Here is a 24,212-nt window from a genome sequence, read left to right on the forward strand (position 1 = left end):
CTGCAGTCCCTGCTGAATTAAACATAAGCCATCAAGGCGGTTTGAAGCTGTTGTCCGTGCATGAAGGCGGCTCAGACAGCGCGGGAGCAACGCAGCAGTCGGGGACGCAGCAAAGCGCTCGCAAGCACCACAGCTGCCGTGTGTCGTACTTAAAGGCAGATCACAATATTCTCACTTGCCACGAAGGTAAAACACTGGTAACTGAGGTATTTAGAAGAACGTCAGGCACATCCGGCCGCGCGTCTGTTGATGCTGCCGTGATGCGTCTGCACAAACGACGGCGCAGAGCAGCCACGTCTTAAACAAGCAGCTAAAACGTACAAGACCACAGGCATCAGAACGGTTTCACACCATTTAATTTCAATAGCTGGTAAGAAGAAGAAAAAAATTACAGCGTATAAACATTGGGATCATTTTAGCTTCTCTTTAGCTATGTTACATTTGACTCCAGGACGTCAGCAAGTCCACATTCCTCCAAGTTTAATCTCACAGATTTTAGGCAAAGGCTGAGTTCACGTTAGATCCTTCTGTACATACCCACATACTGTATCTGACTGCAAGGCAAAGTGGTGCTAGGATGAGCACTCTGGCGTCTGGATGTTAGCGTGCACAGACAGCATGATGAACCTGAAGATTGGGGTTAGAGGGGGCCTTTTTCCTTTACTGGGGGTAGGCCTCGATCACCATGGCGTGACCCTGACAAATCCAGGAATACAGGAAAAGTGTAAAGACTAAAATCTAAGCAAGGCCATAATGTAAAACCACAGGTAGAAATAACCCGTCGGCGCATCAATGGTGGCCTTTGCAGGTGTGTTAATCACCCACCTGTCCTCCAGCTGCACAAGCTGCCACCAGCCCGTACTGCCCCCCCTCCTTCTGCAGCCGGTGAGCGACCGTGGTGACCAGCCTGCAGCCGGTGGCACCGAAGGGATGCCCCAGAGACAGAGAGCCGCCCCACAGGTTGAACTTCTCCATGGGCGGAGTCCCCACCTACAATGGTCACACAACAACATAGCAGCCTGTGTTCGGTGCGAGCCGTCGTAACGTCAGACCCCAGTGAAATCAAAGGTAACCCGACTAAAGGACGCTCATATACACTCTAGACAACCATTTTTGTTTTCACCTTTGATTTCCTGCCCATGTACGTCTGTCCGAACCAGTCCGAGTCCATAGCCTTCAGATTAGCCATTATCTGACCCTGGAACGCACACAGAGAAATCCATTGTTGCCGTGGTTACAGACACAAAACAATCTGACCCACTTTAATCCTGAAAAATCCCGTCGTTTATCATACCCCCTAATCGTGCATCACTCGGAAAGTTTTCTCACCCTTGAGACTGTCGTGCCTGTGCACAAACTTCACGCTTCCGCTCAAATCTATCGCCGCTCGTGCGTATTTACTGTGCTCCGAACCTCAAAACATGTCGTCGCTCTCAGCCTGCCCCTGATCACCGCTGACAAGCCTGCTCTCTACTCCCTGCTCCTGGATGTTTAAGTGTCACAACACCATCAAAACTCACCAACCAAGAGAATGACAGGTGTGGCGCTGACCAATGAAATGAGCCGTGGAGCCGCGGGGGGGGGGGGGGGGGATGTACCGGAGTTCAGGTTTAAATCTCGTTACATTCTATACATTTCATGTATTTAAACTAAGCAGCAGCCGCCTGCCAGACAAGGTTTGTCAGAGCGGAGACAATATATGTGACAAGCACAACAGCTTCAGGGGGAAAAAAACACGTTCTGGGAAAAAATAAAGATTAAAAATCGATGCTCTTAATTTGAAATGGATGTGCTTACTGCAAAAGCCTCGTGGAACTCAAAAACATCAATGTCATTCAAGGACAAACCAGCCCTTTCCAAGACCTTCGGTGTGCTGTACGTCGGCCTGGAAAGGAGAGAATAAATCCCACAACAAAACAGCATTTTTATCGATCCCGTCATCAAGCGTTGACACCATTTCATCCTCTCACAAGCCTCCGGAGCTGAAAATCAGCCCGAACGCCTGCAGACTCACCCCAGAAGCAGCTGATCTTTGGGGTCCTGAGACACGTAAACAAAATCTCTGGAATGAAAAAGAGCAGGTCAGAACCTAAACCCGAGCAAGAGCTTCACCTTCTTCACACAGCAGGCGTCAGGCACCTGAGATAAGCTTTGGGCTTGAAGCCCATCGCCACAGCTTTTTCTTCAGACATGATGAGAACAGCAGAGGCTCCATCAGTCTGGGGACACACAGACATCAAGGTGATCACTCGGACATTGCGTTGGCTAGGAAAGTGTGTGTGTGTGTGTGTGTGTGTGTGTGTGTTTACCAAAAAGGAGGAGTTGGCGGCAGTGACTGTGCCGTGCGGTTTGACAAACGCCGGCTTCAGTTTGCCCATCTGCTCCATGGAGGTGGGGCGGATGCCGTTGTCCTTGGACACGATATCGCGGCCTGGAGTGGGAGGAAACGGTCTCTACTAAATGACACGTAAACGCTTCCCCACTGTTTCTATCACGACTTTAACGGGTCAAGACAAGACAATTCTCAGCAACAATCCTGTCAGCTTCTACTGGAAAATAAATAAGAAATCAATCAAAACTACGCAGCGAGAGAAACGTTCTTCTCCAGATTATTTCAACTTTTGCAGCGGTCCCGGGCCGAACCGAGCGGAGGGCGGCGGACTGAAGGACAGTTTACCGGGCACGTTAAAGGAGACGATGTCCTGCAGCAGACCAGCATCCTGGGCCTTTTTGGCGAGTGTGTGTGAGCGCAGCGCGAACTCGTCCTGCTCCACTCGCGAGACTCCAAAGGCAGCAGCCAGGCGATCGGCGCTGTGGCCCATCGTTTCAGCTGTGGAGAACTCGGCCACGGCAGGAAGCTACGCACACAGAACCCATGATGAAGGCTTGGGTTGGGTTCGGGGGGAAAAGAACTCTAATCGGCAGGAGTTTGTACCTCCGGAGCAAGGTGAGCCATCCGGATGCTCCCGATCAGGCTCAGCCTCTGGCCCAGCGTCTTGGCCTTGTTGAGGGACAACATGGTCTTCCTCATCTTTCGGCTGTGACGGATCGGAACGTCAGACATGAATTCCACTCCTCCTGCTACGACTGCGTCACACTGACCAGCAGCAATCAGACCAGCAGCTGAGGACAGGAGAGGACAGGTCAGGACAGGACGGGAGAGGAGAGAGGACAGGTCAGGTCAGGACAGGTCAGGTGAGGACAGGACAGGTGAGGAGGAGGGAGAGGAGGGGAGAGGGGAGGTCAGGACAGGACGGGAGGGGAGAGGAGAGGACAGGTCAGGTCAGGACAGGTCAGGTGAGGACAGGACAGGTGAGGAGGAGGGGAGGAGAGGACGGGTCAGGACAGGACGGGTCAGGACGGGACGGGAGGGGAGAGGAGGGGAGAGGGGAGGTCAGGACAGGTCAGGAGACGACAGGACAGGTCAGGGGAGGAGGAGAGGAGAGGAGAGGAGAGGAGAGGAGAGGAGAGGAAGAGGAGAGGAGAGGACGGGTCAGGACAGGACAGGAGAGGACAGGACAGGACAGGTCAGGACAGGTGAGGAGAGGAGAGGAGAGGAGAGGAGAGGAGAGGAGAGGAGAGGAGAGGAGAGGAGGAGGAGAGGAGAGGACAGGACGGGAGGGGAGAGGACAGGTCAGGACAGGACGGGAGGGGAGAGGACAGGTCAGGTCAGGACAGGTCAGGTGAGGACAGGACAGGTGAGGAGGAGGAGGGGAGGAGAGGAAGGGTCAGGACAGGACGGGAGGGGAGGAGGGGAGGGGAGGAGGGGAGAGGGGAGGTCAGGACAGGTCAGGAGACGACAGGACAGGTCAGGGGAGGAGGAGAGGAGAGGAGAGGAGAGGAGGAGAGGAGAGGACGGGACAGGACAGGACAGGACAGGACGGGTCAGGACAGGACAGGACGGGAGGGGAGAGGACAGGACAGGTGAGGACAGGACAGGACGGGACGGGAGGGGAGGAGGGGAGAGGGAGGAGAGGAGAGGAGAGGAGAGGGAGAGGAGAGGAGGAGAGGAGAGGAGAGGACGGGTCAGGACAGGACGGGACGGGACAGGAGAGGACAGGACAGGACAGGACAGGTGAGGAGGAGGGGAGGGGAGGGGAGGGGAGGAGGAGGAGAGGAGAGGAGAGGAGAGGAGAGGACAGGTCAGGACAGGTCAGGACAGGTGAGGAGGAGGGGAGAGGGAGGAGAGGAGAGGAGAGGAGAGGAGAGGACAGGACAGGTGAGGAGGAGGAGGGGAGGAGAGGAGAGAGGAGAGGAGAGGAGAGGAGGAGAGGAGAGGACAGGACAGGTGAGGAGGAGGGGAGGACAGGAGAGGAGAGGAGAGGAGAGGAGAGGGGAGGGGAGGGGAGGGGAGAGGAGGAGGAGGAGAGGAGAGGAGAGGAGAGGAGAGGAGAGGAGAGGAGAGGAGGAGGAGAGGAGAGGAGAGGGAGGAGAGGGGAGGACAGTGATGAGCAGAGGAAACAAACACAAATCCAGTGTTGATGCAGTTTCGATCTCCAGATAAAGGGAGAGGTCACCTGAGGTCATTGCCTGGTTGGATGAGATGCAGGCCATGGTGACAGTGTGAGCTGGAATCTTGTCAGAGAATCCTGCCCCCAACGCAGCCTGAAATCACAACCAAGAGTGAAGGACGAGCGGAGCAGCTGAAGAACGGCCGGAGACCTGTGAGTTCCTGAGGGACTTTACCTCTCTGGCTATATTGCTGGTTTTGACCTCTTGGATGACTGTTCCATAGATGATGTAGTCAACAGCATCTCTGGGTAGGTCCGTCTTGTGCAGCAGGCCCCTGGGGAAACCCCAACAGAACATCCTATTTAATACCTTAAAGTTTAACAATTGTGTCTTAAGTCAAATAAAACTCACAGCAGGGCGGCTCTTGCCAGGTCGTGGGGCATTAGGTCAGCGTATCTGGAAGCCACAGAAATCAGCGTGAGCTTCTGACGCAACAGGCAAAGGTCTGTGAATTAAACTATTGAAATTCTTATTTTTTTAAAATGATGACGCTCACGTGGTTCCTGACATCAGGAAGGGGGTTCGGACCCCTTCAACCAGGACTATGTTCTTCATACCAGGACGAGCCAGAGTCTTTTTACTTTTTGCCTGAACTGAAAAGGAGAAAGAAGAAAGTAGAAAACATGTAAAATGGAGACTTTGACAACATGCCTGAAAAGTAAATAAGAGGAACCTTGCGGCAGCGTACGTCTTACCCTGAGCCTGGAGCTGGGCTGTTGTGCTCAGAGCTCTTGTGCCTGATTAACAGAGGAAATTACTACATTTATTCTTCTTATTCTCATCTAAAATGATGGACTGTATTCACCAAGAAAGCAGCACAATCATACGTTTCACCAGACTGATAAGAACAGACCCAAAAACGTGTTCTTGGGTCCCCGATCAATACTGATCAAATACTGATCAGATACTGATCAAAGAGTGCTTTGATGTCTTACCAAACCGTGCGGCCCAGGAAGTTCTGAGCGAGCAGCTCCGCGTCATATTTAGCATCATAGAAGCCATTGTTGTGTTCTACAGACAGATGGGATATGGAATCATATTTAATGCAATGCGAAATGGAACGAAATGCCACCACTACTGCCTGTAGATGATAAATAAGAGACATTAAGTGACATAAACATCCAGCAACGACCCCTGACGTAGCTTAGCCTGGTTCTGACCTTTCACCCAGATACCACAATGAATGACCCAGGCAGACATAAAAATATCCAAGGTCAATACTGTTTAAATAGCGTTACGCCCTTTTTTTTACACTTTAAAAATAATGTTTACGTTGACTGTACGACTAAAACAAATTTATCCATATGGAACATAAGCAGCTGGGAGCTAAATATAAGCTAGTAAAGCTACAAAGAAACATCGACAAGTTTCGTGTCTTGACCCCCATCTTAAATTAAGCGTATCTTCCCAGAGCTTTAAACACTAACAAGAGATATTCCGGGTGAAACCAGTGAAAGATGACTTAAACGAGTTTACCGGTGTGTGTGTTAGCCACTCCGCTTCCGTGCTAAACGATCCTCCAGGACTACGCTTTCAAGGACCCATATATGCAAGTAGCTGGTCAAACTAATGCCTGAATGAAATATCGCCCACATTTAAACGCATGCTGGTTCTACTAGAATATTAATTCAAGACAAATACGTTTTTTCCTGACAATAGAATTTTAATTTTCGTCTAAAAAGTATCTTCACGTGGAGCTTTTTAGCATGATTTTCAAATAAATTAGAAAATAGCGCAGAGCTGAGCATTCGTGTCACACACAATGCAGCGTACGGTATATACAGTATATATATATTTATTTACTGGCCACTGTATTAGGTATACCTTCCTAGTAGAGGGTTGGACCCCTTCTGCCTTCAGAACTGACTTTTTTTCTTCGTAGCATACTTCAATCTCTTCTTCAGACATTTTGGGCCATGTTGAACGGTGGCGTCACACAGTTGCTGCAGATTTGTGGGCTGCGCTTCTTTGATGCGAATCTCCCGCTGCATCACATCCCAAAAGGTCCCAAACTGGATTAGGATCTGGTGACGGTGGAGGCCACTGCACAATGATCTCACTGTCATGTCCCAGATGGACGGGACATGGATATTCCTATTGGAAGTAGCCTTCAGAAGATGGTCCAGCCACGGTCAGCAGCAATGCCGAGGCAGGCTGCGTGTTTCTCAGCACACTTTAGGGCCCCTGTGAGCATCGGTTAAAGGGGCACTAATCCCCCTTTTTCACCTGTAGGTTCGCTGTTGTGCGTCAGTGTGTCATGAGCCACAGTCTCATGTAGTCAAAAAAGGTACCAAGTAAGTCTCAGATTCGAAATTATTGACCTTTCAACACCAGGCAGGTGCTGATTCTTCTTTTGGATTGCAGCGTGAAGTCCTGTGAGCTCAACCCGACCGGGAGTGGCCCCCGGTGGGGTCCTCTGCTGCTGCTGTCGCCCACCTTCTTCAAGGTTGGACCTGTTGTGCAGTCAAAAAGAAAAGTGGTTTGGACTTTGGACGGGCGATGTCATTTTTGAAGGCAAACGGGATTAAAAATTTAACCAAGTAACCCCACAGGTCCAGTAAACACGTGTATAGATATCTAGTGACAAAATATGTAAAGGAAAATATTTTTGCTTTGTGCAGATGTAGATGCCAAACGCGGCCACTAGATGGAGCTGTAACGAGAGAGGAACTGCTATTCATCTGGTCATCGAATCTTTATAAAAGTGATATAAACATGTTGTTCTGATGAGTTCTGGAAAGAAGCTCACACCTCCGGACCGCCGCTGAGCAGCTCTTGACGCCATCCTTCAGCAACATATTGGTTTTCATTCTGCTTTCTTTTCCTTTGTGTTTATTTCTTCATCCATATTCTTACAGTGGTTGCATCTCAGCGATCACAGAGAGCATGATCACACAGCTTTTGACATTTTTCCAGCGTGTCACATTTTCGGGAACGTCATGGAATTCACAAGCTGGTAATTCACACATTACTAGGACAACTTTAGCTTGCATAGCAATGGGAGGACAACAGTTCTGATATGCAAAGTCTAATGGATTTTGTACTCCTTGTAGGTAGACGTTTTAGTTTTTAAAAAGTAGAATGTGCCCACAACAGCCTCTTTAATACAATATGTTATTTACTATTCATTTTATCACCTATATTGTGATATTTGGGGGCTAAAATAGATTGTTAGTAACCAAGCTAACAAACCTTTTTGGAACAGATGACAGAGTCACATGACTCCAGTAATTGACAATAAAAGCCTTCATGTTCTTCATTACATACTGCTTTATAATTCAACTTCTTGAAGATGTTGTATGTTTGTGCAACTATAGGATAGTTTTTATATATTAGCTACTTTGAAAATTGGGATTGCTCCAAAAACACTGCAAAGCAACAGGCCCAGCAGCGACCCACAGAAGGTGGAGGTCCACAGTTTCCACAGAACCGATGACAGTTATGGTCTGTTATACTGCAATTAATGTCTGGGAACCCCACCATGGGCTTGTATCTGCACAAAAATGCATATTAAACTGTTTTGTGAATATTGTAACACATTTCTTATGTAAAATAAAGCCATATAATTCCTTCATGGGAGATTTTCTGCAGCAAAATGGCCACACGAACCCACAGAGTATTTAAAGTTGTTTAAATACATTAAAGACATCGTTGACCATCTTCTCCAGGGGAGAACTGAAGCAGCTCTCTGCAACTGCAATTGGTTAGTAAACTAATCCCAGTCCGTCATTTGGAGAGTAAATATGACACCTCTACACTGTGGCCACAGGGTGGCGGGCTTTCCCCCAACAAAGTCAGTGGCTCAGCAGGTGGTCAGAGCAGAAGGCACATTCAGGGGAGCTCAGAGTTCAACAGGCACATCACCAGGACCGTGTGTGTGTGTGTGTGTGCGTGTGTGTGTCAGATCTTGGGTCTCCAGCCCTGTATGAACTGTGTGATCTTGGTCACATGGAGTCGGCTCAGGTGGAAGTCATGTGACAGAATGTCCTCAGTCAGCTGCACCAGGAGGCTGCCGTCGATTCGCTCCCTCAGGAACACCGACACCACGGCCTCGGACAGACCGATGAACCGCAGGCAGGATGAGACTTCCTCCAGCGACAGCACGGACAGGTCAGCAGGGGGCCGCCAGCTGCCGTCAGCAGCCTGGGACAACCCCTCAGACACCCCCGGGGTTGTCCCACCTCCTTCCGCACCTCTGGAGGAATCTGACGTGGGGTTGGCAGGAGGCTCAGGTGACGGGCAGGGGGACGGCCGGTTGAAGGGGTTCAACGCACCGAAGGGGGCAAACCGACTCTGGGGGGGCGGCGGCCTCAGACGAGGTGCAGAGGTAAAGGAGTCTACCCACGGCTCTGCCCAGGTGGCCTGGGCGGGGTGAGGGGCGGCAGGGCCATCCACAGAGACGGTGGAGGGCGGCTCAGGACCGGCAGGGTTAGTGGTGGGGTAGTCCGTCCAAGAACAGGGGTAACAGTAGAGAGGGGCGTTTGGAGATGGAGAACAGCTTGGACAGAAGAGCAAGAAGGTGAGGTCAACTTTAGGAATCATTTACTTCATTCATCTTCCAGTCAGAGCGCTTATTTAATCACCTGGGGGGATGGATGGATGATGGATGGATGATGGATGGATGGATGGATGGATGGATGGATGGATGGATGGTGGATGGATGGATGGGTGGATGGATGATGGATGGATGGGGGATGGATGGATGGATGGATGGATGGATGGATGGATGGTGGATGGGTGGATGGATGGATGGATGATGGATGGATGGATGGGGTGGATGGATGGATGATGGATGATGGGTGGATGGATGATGGGTGGATGGATGGATGGATGGAGGATGGATGGATGGATGGATGGATGGATGATGGATGGATGGATGGATGGATGGATGATGGATGATGGATGGATGGATGATGGGTGGATGGATGGATGGATGGATGGAGGATGGATGATGGATGGATGATGGATGGATGGATGGATGATGATGGATGATGGATGGAGGATGGATGATGGATGATGGATGGATGATGGATGGGGGATGGATGATGGATGATGGATGGATGATGGATGGAGGGTGGATGATGGATGGATGGATGGATGATGGATGGATGATGGGATGGATGGATGGATGATGATGGATGATGGATGGATGATGGATGGATGGATGGATGGATGATGGATGGATGGATGGATGATGGATGGATGGATGATGGATGGATGGATGATGGATGGATGGATGGATGGATGATGGATGGATGGAGGGTGGATGGATGGATGGATGGATGGATGGATGGATGGATGGATGGAGGGTGGATGGATGATGGATGGATGGATGGATGGATGGAGGGTGGATGATGGATGGATGGATGGATGGATGGATGGATGGATGGATGATGATGGATGGATGGATGATGGGATGGATGGATGGATGGATGGATGGATGGATGATGGATGGATGGATGGATGGATGGATGGATGATGGATGATGGATGGATGGATGATGGATGGATGATGGATGGAGGATGGATGGATGATGGATGATGATGGATGATGGATGGATGGATGGATGATGGATGGATGATGGATGGATGGATGGATGATGGATGGATGGATGATGATGGATGATGATGGATGGATGATGATGATGGATGGGGGATGATGGATGGATGATGGATGGATGATGGATGGATGATGGATGGATGGATGGATGATGGATGGATGGATGATGGATGGATGATGGATGGATGGATGGATGGATGATGGATGGATGATGGAGGGAGGGAGGGTGCTCAGTGCGTGACTGTACCTGTCCTGAAGCCCAGATGAGTAGAAGGAGAGGTTGAGCCTGGAGCAGGCGGCCGTTTTAGGGAAGCGGGGTGGGACTGGGGGGCTGGGGACCGGGCTAGAAATGGAACCTCCTTTAGAGCACCGGGGGGGCACTGGAGGGGCGATCAAATAGCGACACTCCTCTCTCACCTGTGGAAAATATAAAATGCTGACTCAGTGTGTAATCCACTCTCTCTCTCACACACACACACACACACACACACACACACACACACACACACACACACACACACACAGCGCAAACCTAGCATGACCTTGTCCACCTATAGACGCGTAACACTGTGATTATCAACCTAAAAACATCTAAACCGAGTCAGTAATGCTGAACTGAAACTATGAGACAAGAAGAGAAGCAGGAAGTTCTTGCCAACCATCTGATCTCCTAACCCGCAGCCATCAGGTCAACGTGCGATGACCCTAGAGCAGGACGAGACACTGAGGGACAGCGAGAGAGGAGGGACGTCAGACGGACACTCACAGCATCAGATTTCGGAGGTATCGGCGGTGGGGTGGTCACTCTCGTCACCACAGTTCCTAGAGAACCGTCCAGCGATGAAGACGAGTGGAAGGAGATGAGGTTGGGCTCCTTCCCCAAGCCCTCTGGATTCTGATTGGTCCAAAGTTCCTCGTAAGGTATTTCCTCACTGGTCCTCATTTCAGCCTCCGTCCAATCAGGAGTTACGTACTCCCGCTCCTCGCCAGGCCCCTCCCCCAGTCGCTCTCCTATAGAGTCCCTGCATCGCTGAGACTGGCCGTCCGCCACGCCGCCCGAGTAGCCGCACATGGAGAGGTGTTGCAGGGCGGGCGCCAGAGCGTCGTGCCCCGACACGCACAGGCGGGAGCGGCGGGGGCTCACGCACTCCTCCGTCATGCACTCCAGTTCCGGCCTGGTTTCCCGAACGGCGCGAGAGTAGGCGTCTGGGTCGAAGGCGTGCCTCAGCAGGAGGCTCTCCAGGGCGGCGGCGTGGACGGACGCCTCGGCCACGTTGAACCGCGGCATGCAGCGCAGCAGCAGGAAGTGGGAGGGGGAGACTTCCTGTCGGCGGAGCACCATGCAGAGCACCACCGTCTTGCTGACGATGTTCAGAAGCTTGTACCTGTGTCCCTCGCGGACGGCGTGGCGATCGTAGGGGTTACGCGGCGGCCGGGACGGCACGGACACGTTGACGGGGAGGCGGACCCTCTCGATGATGCTGCGCACCGTGTGCTCCCCTCCCAGCATGCCTTGCTCCAGAGGGGAACGGGTGCAGAAGCGTCCCCGGCAGCCGAAGGGCAGACTGAGACTCTGGTTGGTGCGGTGGTTCATACAGACCAGGCAGGGAGTTTTACCTGCCGGGGCACAGACGCGCCGCTGGATTAACCGGGAAGACGTGAACAAGGAGCCAAAGAACTGGAGAAAGAACTCCGGAAAAGGCTTTCACTCGGCATCACTTACTCCTCGGAGTCTTTCCCAGGCGTCTCAGGAGCGCCGTCAAGCCAGCCTTCTCCTTGGAGGGCGTGGCGCAGAGGAGCTCGGCCTTCCCCATGAGTGACAGCTCATCTCCAGCCTGCAGAGTGAAGCTGTAAGGTTCACTGTCCTCGCTGAACTCACCTGACACCACCTGCGGCACACACAGGAAGGCACAGTCGGCAGGTGAAGCTCAGACACGTCACATCTGACATCATCGCCTTCAAACAGACGGACAGCGGCTTGACCTTGACGCTGAACGTGATGGTCTCCATGACGAACACGCGATCCGGGAAGACGCCCGCTACTTCCTCCACGCTGGAAAAGTACTGGACGGGATCTCTGACGTCTCGGTCTTCATCCAACAACTTGAACTTCCCTACAGAGAAGCAGGACAGGACAAGGAAGTGAAATGGGAAGGAGGAAGGAAGGTCGAAGTGGAAGGAAAGAAAGATGAAGAGATGAAAAAGAAAATGGGGGAACCTGCTGAATCAATGTCATGAAAAGTGGTTTTGTTCTTTTTAACATCCCCTGATTTACTGAACACACACACTCACACACACACACACACACACACAAAGTCATGAATAAAAGAATACAAAGACACCTCCGTGACCTATGACCTGGCACCAGCGCTCAACCAATCAACAGCTGACTGGGTTGGTATGGCAACCAATAAAGGCCCCCCATTCTCTGGAAGCGCAGAGACACGTCACCATGGAGACACTCGCACACTCGTTCATGTCTCTATCTTTTCCAAACTCCCGAGTTGCCCTGAAACTTGTTGTTGTTCCGCTCTGGCTCCTGTCAGCCGGCGAAGACGCGGCTACAACCAGCTCCGCTGGAGTCACCGTCCCACATTCATGGGTTTACCGGCACTAGTTAACCGAGTTAACCCCAATATCAGCGTCACCAAGTCAAGAGTATGAATGAGGGACAGAGAGATGAGGAAGGGTTTGTTGTTGTTTCTGGGGGACAGAGCAGAATACCAAACCCTGCTCCCCATCTCACCCTTTCATTACACGCTTCCTCCTCCACTGCCAGCAATTCACACCCCCACCAAAGAGTCACCCCCCCCCCCACAAAGTGACAGTGCTGCCATAAGTGTCCTGGATAGAGGGGAGAGCACCGAAAGCAAGATCTCTATTAACACAACAGCAAACATTCTCTTTTTCCACCTCCTCCAGCTTCTTTTCCTGCAACCTCTCATGAGAGAAGCTTGATGACAAAGTTGAGCGGAATTAAATCCTTCATTTCTGCATGTTTTTGGAGACGAAGGAAAAGATCCAAACAGCGACATAATCAGGGACAGAAAATAAAGGTGGAATTCAACCTACACTCTTCCACGGGGGCACCGCTGGTCTCTTTAAAACCCAGTTATTCCACATTTCTGTTGTCCTCCAGCCTAAAATGGTCATTCTCTCATGCATGGTGAGAGAGACAGAGAGAGAGAGAGGGGGGGGGGGAGGAGGGAGCATCCTGTAGTTGATCCCCATGGGGAAACCTATATTGCTCTCCTCCTAAGCTTATTTACACTTCCTGTATGAGGTCATCACGCAGACATTAGCTCATCAGTGGCGACGGCGGCAGCTCCAACAACAACAACTCACCTGTCACATTTAAAGAGGCACACAGTCAGAGTTTGGTCATTAATGCTGAACGGAACGCTGCAGGATTCCACCTGAGCGACCGCATTACCTTCATGACATCAACTATTGGTTCCAATCAAACCCATCTAGATCCTTTTATTAGCTGGAGTCTGAGAACTGGGAGCTAAAGCTAATGCTGCCAGCGTCGGCGGTCACATGCGCTCGACATCAACTGGCAGAAAAGTCTGAAATGGAGATGATGTCAACAAGCCAGCCTGCACCCAAATGTCCATTCAGCCCTTCTGAAAATGAGCCGGAGAGGCGGCAGAAGTATGAGGTGACATCAGCGGCAGTCCATCAATGAAGAAAACGGTGTGGAGGAGGCATTAGGATCCAGTTACACAGCGAGTAAGGTGAATGATCAGCCAGACCGAGCAGTGAGATCATAATGACTCGACCCATTCAGCAGGAAGACGAGTCAGTGGAGCGCAGAGGAGGTCCTCTCAACACTGTGTGTGAGGTGAGCGGCCCAAATATCTGGGTGTGCGTCGCCCTTTAAACAGGGCTGTTCATATAGTATCCTCTGGGAGGGTCGCACTAAAGCCCATCCTGATCCTTCGCCTCTGGTCTGATTGTCTTCCACCTGCCACTACACAACAGAGCTGCATCTTTCAAGATTACACCCGATTTATAGGAAAATAACACTCTGTAAATTGTGATGTGTGTGTGCGCGTGCGTGTGCTCACCCTGGTATTGCAGAGGGATGTCTATCTTGGGGCCGATGACGTAGTGTCCCTCCTCTAAGCTGTGTGCAGTCACTGTGGTCCACTGGCGACAGGAGTGTAAGAGCACCACGTCCTCCTCAGACAGACCCTCCACACATTCACCTGAAATGCCAGCAAGCCCCAGGAATCAGGAAACAAAGAAAACAGTCGAGGACGTACCACAAAACTTTGTACTTCTCATCACATCAGAACCCACAAACCATAATTACCACCATCGCTGACGGCTCACGCTTAACCTCCTCATCACAACCTGGCAACCAGCTATTAGCCAACCCCCGTACATATCCACTCACACAGCTCTCCGGCTCTCATTAGGGCCACCATGTCACACTAGGGCATTGATTTCTGCTGATAGCACAGGGGTACAACTCAATCGCTGCAGCTCACACAGAGATCACATGGATGCACCACTTTTGTTGTCATTGCTGAACAGCTGTGGATCCTCATCCTGCTGGATCCCATCATCAGATTGATGAATAAATGAAGAAGAAGAAATAAAAGTGCTGATATGCAGCACTAATAGCAACGGTTTGGTAATTTACATGTTTTTGGGGATTAGCTGATTAGCCTCATTTAGCCGTGTAGGTCTTCATGTAGTAGCAACACACCCGGTGTGGTGGATTCTGTGATATACCGACACATGATTATCAGTAAAAGTTAGGTTATAAACTACATCACGTGACTTTTGCGCACTAGGTAAAGAACAACAGTCATTTTAGAGCCTGTGAAGTTCTGATTGTTGTCAATGTGTGGCGAGATGCTGACGTCACATCCGGTTGAATAACTAACCCGAACGCGAGTGACGGCCTAAACTTCGCAAACAAACACGCACCAGTGGGGCAACAAGCGCCTACCGCGGTTGTGCAATAAATGCACGCGCGCCGCCGGTCAGGTGCGTCATTCTCGCGGAGCGGCTCGCGCGCTCCAGTCCGCAAATTAAAAAAAAAAAAAAAAAAAAAAAAAAGCTGGAGGTTTTTCTTCTCGTTAGTATTCGCCACATTCACCGACAGATTACAGCATTTGCATGTGAAAAGAACTTCAGCAGCACAACAGACACTTTGTGGCTTTCCGGGACTCGGAGGCCCGGAACAACTTTGGCTCCGACACCCGTCGAGGGTTCCCAAACTAAAGACATCAAACCCTCCGCGGTGGAAGTGGACAAAATATGACAGAAGAGAAGGTCCATGTTGTATTTAAGTTCGCGAGTCGGTACCCAAGAATGAAGTTAGTGTTGGTCACCACAGAGACCGGATGTACCGCGACTTCAGTGCCGAAATAAAAGCTCGGAATCCTGAGCTATTTATCCGAAAGCCTCTTAGATTTTGTGGCTCGCGTCAAGTTATTATCGGAAAGCCACATTTAGTTTTGTGGGTTTTATATTCTCACAATTCTAAAAGCTGCCAACAATTTTCTTGAACGTGAAATTCTGGATCATTCTTTTCTGGAAGGTGAAGTTAAAGTGTGCATCGATGCTGAAACTAAAAATAACGGATTATTGAAGAACGCGTAAAGGAAAAGAGAGCTGGCGATAAATTACTTAATGTGGAAATCATAGCAGGCTGTTAAGAAATATTAACTTCAATTAAATTATGCTGCAATAAACATTACTTTTTCAGAGATTTGCACCTTGCTTTGATCAAAGAGTAATTTATATTCTGTTCAATCTTCATTATTTAGGGGAATTTTGTCCAATTTCTTGTTTTTTTATTAACGTCACCGGCTCTATTTTGAAAAACCTACCGGAAACGAAGCTTTACTATAGGACTTTAACGCATTGAAAATTCCCATATTCACATTAAATTGTTTAACATTGTGCTGTTAAACACAAGAAGCTCTTGGAAACACACCTTACTGCGAAAAGATGGCGCATATAAGCGTTTTGATCCCCCGAAATATCGCCGTTATCCTCAAAATGAGGCAGATTCTGACGAGAGTAAAACGACCTAAAAGCCACTATGTTCGGCCAACAGTTGCAGCAAACACGAACCACCGCGCACAAAGTTTCAGGGACCGTGCCGGAGGCCGAACATCGCCTCTTACCGTGGGCCAGGCGGACCAGAGTGGGCAGACGGAACTTGCTGACCACCGCGTCCAACGGCAGCGCCAACGGACTCCAAGTGATCTCCGACAGGCTCGCCGACAACTTCTCCATCCTTCCGGGTCATCACGGTAGCGGAGATAATGTGGATGGTGGGGATGGAGCCGGAGAGGACGGCGGAGCGGAGGCGGAGGAGAGTGATGGGGGAGCTTTAAAGTCGAGGACTTTCGCCATGTTTGAATGTCCGACCGACAGCGCGAGGCAGGCGAACGCAGCCACCGCCGGTGCGCACGAGCGGAGGGAGGGCGCGCGAGGCTGCGCTCTCTCTCTCTCTCTCTCTCTGTGTGTGCGTGTGTGTGTGTGTATCCGCCTCCCACACTCGCTGAGTAACGTCAGACTTTGCTTCTGTGTAGTTTAACATTAATCGGGGCAGTAGATACTCCCACAGATCTTCCGGGGCAGTATCCAGGTGTTCTGCCCTCTTGCCCACGCAAACACACCGACCAGTGGCAACACGCGAGGCTTTAAACGCAGCACGACCGGAGCCGGGTCAGACACACGCATCCCGAGCAACACGCCCCAGGTGTTTAACCTTTAACCTCGGTGACATCTCCTTTATGGCTCACACATAAGATGGAGACGTTCTCTTTGGAGCCTCTTCAGTCCTGACCACACTCTTCTTGGGGTCACACTTTATATAGCGCACTCCGTGCACACGCAGGCCGCTGTGACCAAGTGATACATCAGTGATACGTTTTGGTTTCCAGGAATGTCCGACCAAACACGACGGTGCTGCTGGCTGCACAGCCGGGTCAGTCAGTCAAAGTTTAACTTTGAGCCTGGAAAGACTAGATATTAATGACTCAACCATTCTACACGGCAACACTGAGCAGGTGCCTCCGAATGAGCAAATCATGTGGATTGACACTGAAAAAAGAAAAAAAAACCAGCCCCAAAAACAGCACACAAGAGCGCTAAAAGTGTGGGACAGCGTCTTTATTGTTTCCATATTAACACAAAGCAAATTATGAGGACTGCAGGAACAGCTGGGGTGTTATCTGACAGCAGGCGGAAGGGTGGCGGGCAGGACGGGTCCTCAGTGGGCCGGCGCTGCGGAGAGATCACACAAGCCTTTAAAGATCCAGTGTGGGATCCACTGTGATGCTGTCGTGAATTCATTATTCATCACACACGTTCTCCCCGATGATTTAATTACGAGGACAGCATGAGATAATTTGCTTGTTTATCCCATCACACAGGGCAAATAAGGAAAGGTGTTGGGGTACTTACGGCTCTTCACAGCCTTTTTGCCTAAAATGACCAAAACGCCAGGAAATTGTTAGTTTAGGCCTTTAACGGGAGCTGTTACAGTAGCTTAAAGACTCATTTTAATAGTTCAGCACTTACCGCCATAGGAGAGTTTGTAGTAGAAGAACCCGATGAGGCCGATGCCGACCCACATCTCCTGGTACGCCTTTGTGTAATAAGGGCCCACCTTACTCCACCAATTAGCAAACACCCGTCCGGCCATCTGTGACAACGCACATCGCATTCACACCTATGTCACTTTACACACGTTGGAAAAAGCACGTTTTCACTGGACATGGGTGGATTTTAGCGCGCAGGCCTACAGCAGCAACAGGGACCCTGGAGATACCAGCTCAGGTTAGAACCCACCAATATTTACATCTAGCGGAATGAAATAATCTCATTCTTACAGTAACTTCACATTTCTGCCCTGCTGTTGCCCTACAGGCTTCCACAGCCTGAGCTGGACACTCTGGGCGGTAGATTTGGTCTCATGCAGCTCACTAGAACCTAGATGGTTGTTTCTGAAAAGGCCCAGATAAACCCAACCTCCAGTCAAGTCAAAAATGTCTTATTTACATTTGTACCTTTTCTGGTGTGATGGAAAATAACATATTATGCTTATAATAAACCATCAGACATGTGACCTGAAGGGCTAAAGAACGTTGACAATATTAGAAAACAACATTTTATTAGGATATGAGAAGAAAGGCGGACCGGCCTTTGCTGTCCCAGGCCGAACGCCAACGGTTCGAAACAGCACCGAACTCTGAGCCAGAGTTCTTCTGATACCGGCGACCCGTCATTGACGAGCAGCAATACTGTTGCTGCTAACTCCAATGCGCTTTTGAGTCCGCGTTAACAGCAAAAATACGAATGTGAACGCGTCCAGGCAGACGTAACGAGAGAATATGCTGCTTTTGTTGAAGATTCTTATCCACGATCTCGAAAGAATTGAATATCGCGTGTTTAAAGGCGGCTAGTTACCCGAGTAGCTTTAACAGGACGCTAGCTAACCAAGTAAATACGCCTTTGAAGGCAGCTCACATATGAATGGTGAAGTTATTGCGCTTTTTTTAATTCATGTTTTGCTGGTTGCGTTTAAATTACAAGTAAACTACATTCTTTTAAAGCAGCAAACCCTTTTTTTTACCTTTCAGAGTATCGCAGTGGAAGGAAGGTCAAGATATCAGATTGTGCGTCCCAGTCAAAGTCGCGCAAGGACTTCTTCTTCTACGTTTAGCCAGGAAATGGTTTGTTCATGCGTTTGGGGACAGCGCCACCAAACGGGCATCACGTGCAACTGCCAAAACTACCGCATGTGGATTTGCCTATGGTGATTTACCCATAATCTGGTTTTTAAAGGTTTAATATTTATTACAGTTTCATGCTGTTTAATACATTGTTGAATGCAATGTATTACATGTCAATGGAAGGAGATGGTTCAGGATAACAGGCTTCTTCTCTGGTGTTGAGCAGCAGCTGTCTGCACAGAGGTGATTGGCCTTCACCACTCTATGTGGTTTTCCTTGTCATCTTTTTTTTGTTTCACTCTTGCTGTCTTGTGGTGCCTATTTTCTGTGGACAATGAACATGAATTAGCTTCTGTCTGTGCAGGTCTGAACACATTTGACTCATAACACATTTTGTTATTCTGAGGTTCTCTGGAGTTCAGGTGAACACACCATTAAAGCACCTCTTCAGTTAAAGTGAGAATATAACAGCATTTGGAAGGGGAGTCAAGTGTAGTTACAGTTGATGATGGAGATTCACCAAAGGTCTTTTCATTTTGTCTGGAGTCTTCTAGGTCTTCTTGGCCTCCGCACTGGCCTCTGTGAACCAAATGATACAGAATAGTCACTATTTGATGCCAGTGGCTTTCTAAACAGAGGGGCAGATCCCCCCAAAAGATAAAGGAGACATGAAGCAGTGCTGTATAGAAGAGAAAATGAACATTACCTTTCTCTGCCTTTGCTTTAGCGTAAATGTTCATGTTTCTTTGGACCATTTCCTCGATCTGAGGAAAAAGCAAAGCATCGGAACAACGCGTCACACCTTCTTCCTCTCTATTGCTGTTGTCATGTTGCGTGTGCTGACCATGAGCCTGCGGTTGAGATCCTGCACAGTTTTCAGCAGGTAGATAACTTTCATGGTAGCTTCTTCTGTTTTCCTCTTCTCCGCCAGCAGGATCTTCTGATGGAGACTGTTGATCTCTTCAGCTTTCCGTCCGACCTCCTACAAAAGCAACAGTACACTTCTAGGAATTCCTCAGCGAACAGTTAGCTTGAGCGAGCGGACCTACCGCAGCCTTCTCGTCCGCGTCCTGGGCCAGCCGCTTCTGCCGGTCGATTTCTCGTAGCAGCTCGTCTCTGGTCTCCAGGCCTTTCTCAGCCAGCACCCCCTTCATATGTGCGAGGCTCTCCTCATTCTTTTTTATTTCGCTCTGTTGCTTTGCTAGCCGCTCGTCCTTGTCCCTTATCATCTTCTCAGCCGCTCGCATCTGCTTTTTGTATCGTTTGAGCTGCTCGTTGAGCACGTGCGTGTCTTGGACGTGCTGGGCCGTCACCTCATCTAATGTTTTTTCCAATTTAGTTTTGAGCTGCAGACGCCCTTGAACCTGCATCGTGGAAACGATGGGACACCACATAGACACAGCGATACGAAGGCATTAACAGCTTCCTTATTAATATCAAATAAAGGGCAAAGGTCGAGGAACTGATTTTAAAGCCCAACTGAAGGACAAACGGCCTCACCTGTCGGAGTGTTCGATTCTCTACCTTGATGCGATCATTCTCATTTTGAAGCTCAACAATCAGATTATTTAAAGACTTGATCTGCAGTTCCTGACTCGCCAGCCTCTTTAGATTTGCATCATCAAGAGTTGGGTTCTTCTTGGCTGTTGAGCCGCCTGCACGAGGCTTCTGGCGCTCTGGTGGCACAGCCCCAAACCCTGCTAATATACATATAAATAATAGCAGACACACCTGGACAAGGACTCACAAACTGGCGTTTACCTTTCTTCTTGTTAGCGGCAGCTGAAGCCTTTGGCTGCTTCGGCTTTTGTGACGCTGCAGAATCTAACGGCCGGGCTTTGGCCTCTTCCCTGTCTGACCTTTCACTGGGATTTGAATCGGAACACTGTGACGTTCTCTCACTCGGAATCGACTCTCTACTCATGTCCTCATCGCTCGACGACGTGGCCGAGGAGGAGGAAGACGAGGACGAATTTATGGTTTCTTCTTGCACTTCTTGCATTTTAAATCTGTAAATATGGATGAAGCTGTTCGGAGCTCAAGCCTGTACTAATACTGTGTCTGTTGCCCAAATACATTTAAAAAGCCAAACTCACCTTGTACATAGTTGAGCTTTTATGTTTGCTTTCATCTTTCATCTTTTTTTACAATTTGCTTTGGTTTGCTCTGCTTCAAGTCCTTGCAGCGTGTCCTCAGTTACACCTTATATTCATTGTTTGGAATGCTTGATATTTTGATATCTTAACTTGGAGATTCTTATTTCTTATTTCTGTAAATGTCAACATCACCTTTTATAATCTTCATTGGAGCTTAAAAAGTAACAGATCAGATCAGTATGTTGATCGGTCTGGAAAACATAATTCATCATATTTTGGAAGAAATCTAAAATAAAGTGGGTGTTCTTTGGTTAAAGGATCTCATCATGACTCATCACGATTAATACTCCACAATATTATTAATATTATAAAGAGCTTCAGTTAAACTGAAATAAAACTGCTGAAAGCCACAAGAAAGAAATGGATTTATTTTTTCAAACACTTCCACGAAACAAAAACTGACCTTTCAGACCTGTCAGCTATTTTTATTAATTCCTCTTGATATGATACTTAAATCCACTAATATTTCATCGGCCAATGTCAATAAAAATGCAGCAAAACTACTCAGGTGTCAGGTGACTTATTCAACTATTAACTTTTTCCATAATGGCAGAAGTCAGTCAGATATAAAATATGAGCAGATCGTCTTCCTCCGTCTCCATTTACACTTTTATCCACCTCTTCCAACGTGCACCTGCACCTTAAAACCCTCCACGTGTGCTCATCTCAAACCCTTGTAACCTTCTGATTGACGCACCTATTCTATCTTACCTCAGCTCACCTTCATGCCTCTCGTCTCCGGGGCAGACCGCCACCTCAGGGCTGGTTCCTGATGCAGTCCTACCTCCACCTTGAACTCCTTCATCAGCTCTCACACGTGTCCGTCCCACAGCAACATACTTCTCTGCCGGTCCAGACTTCCTCATACAGTTCCACAGCTCCTCTTTCAGCGCCCCGTCCTAGTTTTCGCAGTATCTAATGACAGGAAATAGCTCTTCTAGCTTCATTTGCTTTGTAGATCCAGGAGATGGCAGTGCAGGAGAGACCCTGGACAGCACCAGCAGCCTCCCACGATCCACACACTGAATTTGTTGGATATTTTTCCTCTTTCTGAATCTTTAACCCTGAACTGGACAGGTAGCTGGTGGAGAAGACTGGCACTGTATGATCATCACAGCACCACAGAAACATGAATAACTCTGCAAGTCAAAGTCTCTGCAGGGCAGAAAGGTTTTTACCTCAGCCCACATTTGTTAGTGGAAAAAGCTGCTTCTGACAACAGTCTGAAATCGCACCAAGATCAGCAGCAGACTGTTTCAGGTTGTTCAAAGAGCAGTTGCAGTGACATGACATGGCCTAAACCCGGCCGGAAGCTTTCCTTAAACCTCCTAAAAAGGCTGTAGTTGGTTTGAAGCTGCTCTCTCTGAGACATTGGACACAAATGGTAGGGGAAAACAGACAGGTCCAGATTTGTCTTTTTGATGACTGGCGGTGCCGCAGCACGATTGTAGCCACGTCAGCTCAAGCGTTTGAAAATGGAAAATTGTTCCTGTCAAATGTTCAGAAGACGGACTTCCAACCCTGCGGAGGAACCGTGTTTGTTACAGTTTGTTCCCATATGTTCTCAAGTTCAGGACTGCCCTTTTTGCCCCTGTCCCCAAAGGCATTGGGGAATTCTCACAAGAGCTCCTGTAATTATGGAGAGAGATAACACAACCACACTGTTCTCTAAAATCTTCCTTCTAATCTCTTTACTATCTGGCTTCTGCCCTCTAATGTGACTTTAAAGCGGCAACAGTGGGACAGCCACGCTCATTGGAAGAGCAGATCATAAACCCATTGTAGAATCTTCCACCTGCTCCACCTGTATGCACAGGGAAAGTCACTCCTTAGTCATGTGCAAAATATTTCAAAAGGCACCTCCCCTCTTTGTGATAGAGCTCCAGCGTTTTTGTCTTCCCTCGGCCAGTGTTAACAGACGATTCCTCAGGATTCTGTTTCAAGGAGCAAGGAAAGCATTTGTATACCAGCGTCCCTCCCTCAGGGCAGGCTACTCCCTCCACATGCACATTCTTGAATGAGCTCCACAGAGTGGCCGGGCAGCCGTGTGATCACCGGGGAAGAATCGGAAGCTCTGTTATTAACTGAGGACAAACATGGGTAAGGGTTAGGGTTAGAAAAATGTGACACCACCCCTGTCTCGGACAAACTGTGAGTAACCGCAGAGGCCAAAACAAACATGGAGCCTGAGGAGAGAGTGTTGGACCTGGCAGGCAGGGAGATCGCAGGTGGGCCAGCGGAGAGCTACGGCGTGCAAAGCATGCTGGGTATGTTGTCTGAGATCCAAACCCTGGTGGAAAGAAGCAACATCATCAATGTGAGTATTGACTTTTCTATTGAAAACCATGTTGCTTTTTTAAAACTGCCACTATTACAGAGTCTTCACAGGGCAAATTGCTTTAACTGTGCACACTTTGTGAACAACAAAAAGACAAAAATGGTTTGCTTTGTTTTTTATTTTTTTAGTCTGATTGATGAAGGAGTGATGCTCTCATTAATATTTGTGTATTAGACTGCTGACAGGAAAGCCCACAAGAAGAATCACGTTTCCTTCAAAGTGGGTTTAATTAAAGTCCCTGAACTGCGGCTTCAGTTGTGTTGCTTATTTTGGAAACAGTGATCCCCATGACAACATCTTCAGCAGTATGAGACGCCACCCATTTGAGCCTCCAGTTAGATTTTACTAACGTTAAGTTATAGATGCCACAAACGGACCGAGATCAACAGAATCAAGAATCTCGGCCCACATCCAGGTCACTAAACACATCATCTGTGGGTCCTACCAAAGCCACCCATCATGGACAGTGATTGGGGTACCTAACCCCAGTCTTTGAGGGCCAAAATCCAGCCAGGTTTTCTATCCCACCCAATGCATTTTCAACCTGATTGGACAGAAAACCCGGCTGGGTTATGGCCCTGGAGGACTGGGCTTGGACATACCTGACATAAACCAAACATGTTTTATGGTTTTGGTGGGCTGTGAAGCCCTCTGTTTGGACTCAAGGATGCGGCATCATGTGATTTGACTGTACTCTCGCTGGTACTAATCGTTACCTCTCTCCCCTCACTGCTATAGAGGTCACCACACATTGATTTGAATTGGTACCTGCAGTTCTCTTCAGATGAACCGGAAATTCGGTTAGCACGAACTGTCCGGAGAGTTCTAGCCTGCCGGTATCAACCGGCTCAACTCGATCTCATCGCAATGGCGGGACAAGTGCGGGAGGCAGAGGTAGTGTACTGATGTTCTTGTAGCGTACTTCAGTTTAAAACCGAA

The 24,212-nt window shown here is 49.1% G+C and overlaps 5 protein-coding genes and 1 long non-coding RNA gene across 8 annotated transcripts in view; 2 read left to right on the forward strand and 4 right to left on the reverse strand.

The window, feature by feature from the left end:
• Positions 1 to 334: 334 nt before the first annotated feature.
• hadhb (hydroxyacyl-CoA dehydrogenase trifunctional multienzyme complex subunit beta) lies at positions 335 to 6,557 on the reverse strand. Of its 2 annotated transcripts, none has more exons than XM_057016255.1 (16): positions 6,337 to 6,557; positions 5,448 to 5,523; positions 5,208 to 5,249; positions 5,009 to 5,105; positions 4,864 to 4,908; positions 4,687 to 4,786; positions 4,518 to 4,605; positions 2,936 to 3,123; positions 2,678 to 2,858; positions 2,310 to 2,431; positions 2,140 to 2,219; positions 2,015 to 2,062; positions 1,798 to 1,885; positions 1,124 to 1,198; positions 826 to 990; positions 335 to 696 (listed from the first exon to the last, which is right to left on the reverse strand). In XM_057016255.1, the coding sequence occupies exons 1-16, from the start codon at positions 6,418 to 6,420 to the stop codon at positions 661 to 663; spliced, it is 1,515 nt and encodes a 504-aa protein (XP_056872235.1). In that variant the 5' UTR covers positions 6,421 to 6,557; the 3' UTR covers positions 335 to 660. The 2 variants fall into 2 exon arrangements, with proteins under 2 accessions (XP_056872235.1, XP_056872236.1); XM_057016256.1 differs by lacking the exon at positions 6,337 to 6,557 and adding an exon at positions 5,989 to 6,083.
• A 111-nt stretch (positions 6,558 to 6,668) lies between these two features.
• On the forward strand, positions 6,669 to 8,083 carry LOC130515785 (uncharacterized). Its single transcript, XR_008947255.1, has 2 exons — positions 6,669 to 6,806; positions 6,877 to 8,083. It is a non-coding gene; the product is annotated as an uncharacterized LOC130515785 (long non-coding RNA).
• Positions 7,328 to 16,564, reverse strand: gareml (GRB2 associated, regulator of MAPK1-like). Of its 2 annotated transcripts, none has more exons than XM_057016249.1 (7): positions 16,221 to 16,564; positions 14,142 to 14,282; positions 12,055 to 12,185; positions 11,795 to 11,906; positions 10,838 to 11,688; positions 10,319 to 10,488; positions 7,328 to 9,010 (listed from the first exon to the last, which is right to left on the reverse strand). In XM_057016249.1, exons 1-7 carry the CDS (start codon positions 16,330 to 16,332, stop codon positions 8,413 to 8,415), a joined length of 2,115 nt encoding a protein of 704 aa, XP_056872229.1. In that variant the 5' UTR covers positions 16,333 to 16,564; the 3' UTR covers positions 7,328 to 8,412. The 2 variants fall into 2 exon arrangements, with proteins under 2 accessions (XP_056872229.1, XP_056872228.1); XM_057016248.1 differs by having other exon boundaries at positions 11,795 to 11,960; positions 16,221 to 16,563.
• A 635-nt stretch (positions 16,565 to 17,199) lies between these two features.
• Positions 17,200 to 18,836, reverse strand: atp5mj (ATP synthase membrane subunit j). The gene is made up of 4 exons (XM_057016269.1): positions 18,680 to 18,836; positions 17,626 to 17,749; positions 17,509 to 17,529; positions 17,200 to 17,328 (listed from the first exon to the last, which is right to left on the reverse strand). Exons 2-4 carry the CDS (start codon positions 17,747 to 17,749, stop codon positions 17,315 to 17,317), a joined length of 159 nt encoding a protein of 52 aa, XP_056872249.1. The 5' UTR covers positions 18,680 to 18,836; the 3' UTR covers positions 17,200 to 17,314.
• A 43-nt stretch (positions 18,837 to 18,879) lies between these two features.
• Positions 18,880 to 21,102, reverse strand: LOC130515776 (uncharacterized). Its single transcript, XM_057016261.1, has 7 exons — positions 20,541 to 21,102; positions 20,280 to 20,479; positions 19,829 to 20,143; positions 19,624 to 19,761; positions 19,486 to 19,543; positions 19,280 to 19,358; positions 18,880 to 19,104 (listed from the first exon to the last, which is right to left on the reverse strand). Exons 1-6 carry the CDS (start codon positions 20,779 to 20,781, stop codon positions 19,330 to 19,332), a joined length of 981 nt encoding a protein of 326 aa, XP_056872241.1. The 5' UTR covers positions 20,782 to 21,102; the 3' UTR covers positions 18,880 to 19,104; positions 19,280 to 19,329.
• Positions 21,103 to 22,817: 1,715 nt separating this feature from the next.
• LOC130515783 (nesprin-2) overlaps positions 22,818 to 24,212 on the forward strand; it is a 30,610-nt gene continuing 29,215 nt past the window's right edge. The window contains exons 1-2 of the mRNA XM_057016271.1: positions 22,818 to 23,252; positions 24,012 to 24,167. Coding sequence (XP_056872251.1) covers positions 23,115 to 23,252; positions 24,012 to 24,167 — 294 coding nt within the window. The 5' untranslated portion in view covers positions 22,818 to 23,114. The remainder of the gene's footprint in view (positions 23,253 to 24,011; positions 24,168 to 24,212) is intronic.

The sequence above is a fragment of the Takifugu flavidus genome, chromosome 19, assembly GCF_003711565.1.
Source record: "Takifugu flavidus isolate HTHZ2018 chromosome 19, ASM371156v2, whole genome shotgun sequence".
Taxonomy (NCBI): Eukaryota; Metazoa; Chordata; class Actinopteri; order Tetraodontiformes; family Tetraodontidae; genus Takifugu; species Takifugu flavidus.

Excerpts from the sequence above, each read along its gene's own strand:
- hadhb (XM_057016255.1), bottom strand. The coding sequence starts at position 6,420 with ATGTCTGAAGAAGAGATTGAAGTATGCTACGAAGAAAAAAAGTCAGTT. Across the intron at positions 1,886-2,014 it reads AAAGATCAGCTGCTTCTGGG|GCCGACGTACAGCACACCGA; the intron begins GTGAGTCTGCAG and ends TCTCCTTTCCAG. Across the intron at positions 1,199-1,797 it reads AGTTCCACGAGGCTTTTGCA|GGTCAGATAATGGCTAATCT; the intron begins GTAAGCACATCC and ends TGTGCGTTCCAG.
- gareml (XM_057016248.1), bottom strand. The coding sequence starts at position 16,332 with ATGGAGAAGTTGTCGGCGAGCCTGTCGGAGATCACTTGGAGTCCGTTG. Across the intron at positions 11,961-12,054 it reads CCATCACGTTCAGCGTCAAG|GTGGTGTCAGGTGAGTTCAG; the intron begins GTCAAGCCGCTG and ends TGTGTGCCGCAG. Across the intron at positions 9,011-10,318 it reads TCATCTGGGCTTCAGGACAG|CTGTTCTCCATCTCCAAACG; the intron begins GTACAGTCACGC and ends CTTCTGTCCAAG.
- atp5mj (XM_057016269.1), bottom strand. The coding sequence starts at position 17,749 with ATGGCCGGACGGGTGTTTGCTAATTGGTGGAGTAAGGTGGGCCCTTAT. Across the intron at positions 17,530-17,625 it reads CTACAAACTCTCCTATGGCG|GCAAAAAGGCTGTGAAGAGC; the intron begins GTAAGTGCTGAA and ends TGGTCATTTTAG.
- LOC130515776 (XM_057016261.1), bottom strand. The coding sequence starts at position 20,781 with ATGCAAGAAGTGCAAGAAGAAACCATAAATTCGTCCTCGTCTTCCTCC. Across the intron at positions 20,144-20,279 it reads AGAATCGAACACTCCGACAG|GTTCAAGGGCGTCTGCAGCT; the intron begins GTGAGGCCGTTT and ends TCCACGATGCAG. Across the intron at positions 19,359-19,485 it reads TAAAGCAAAGGCAGAGAAAG|AGGCCAGTGCGGAGGCCAAG; the intron begins GTAATGTTCATT and ends TTTGGTTCACAG.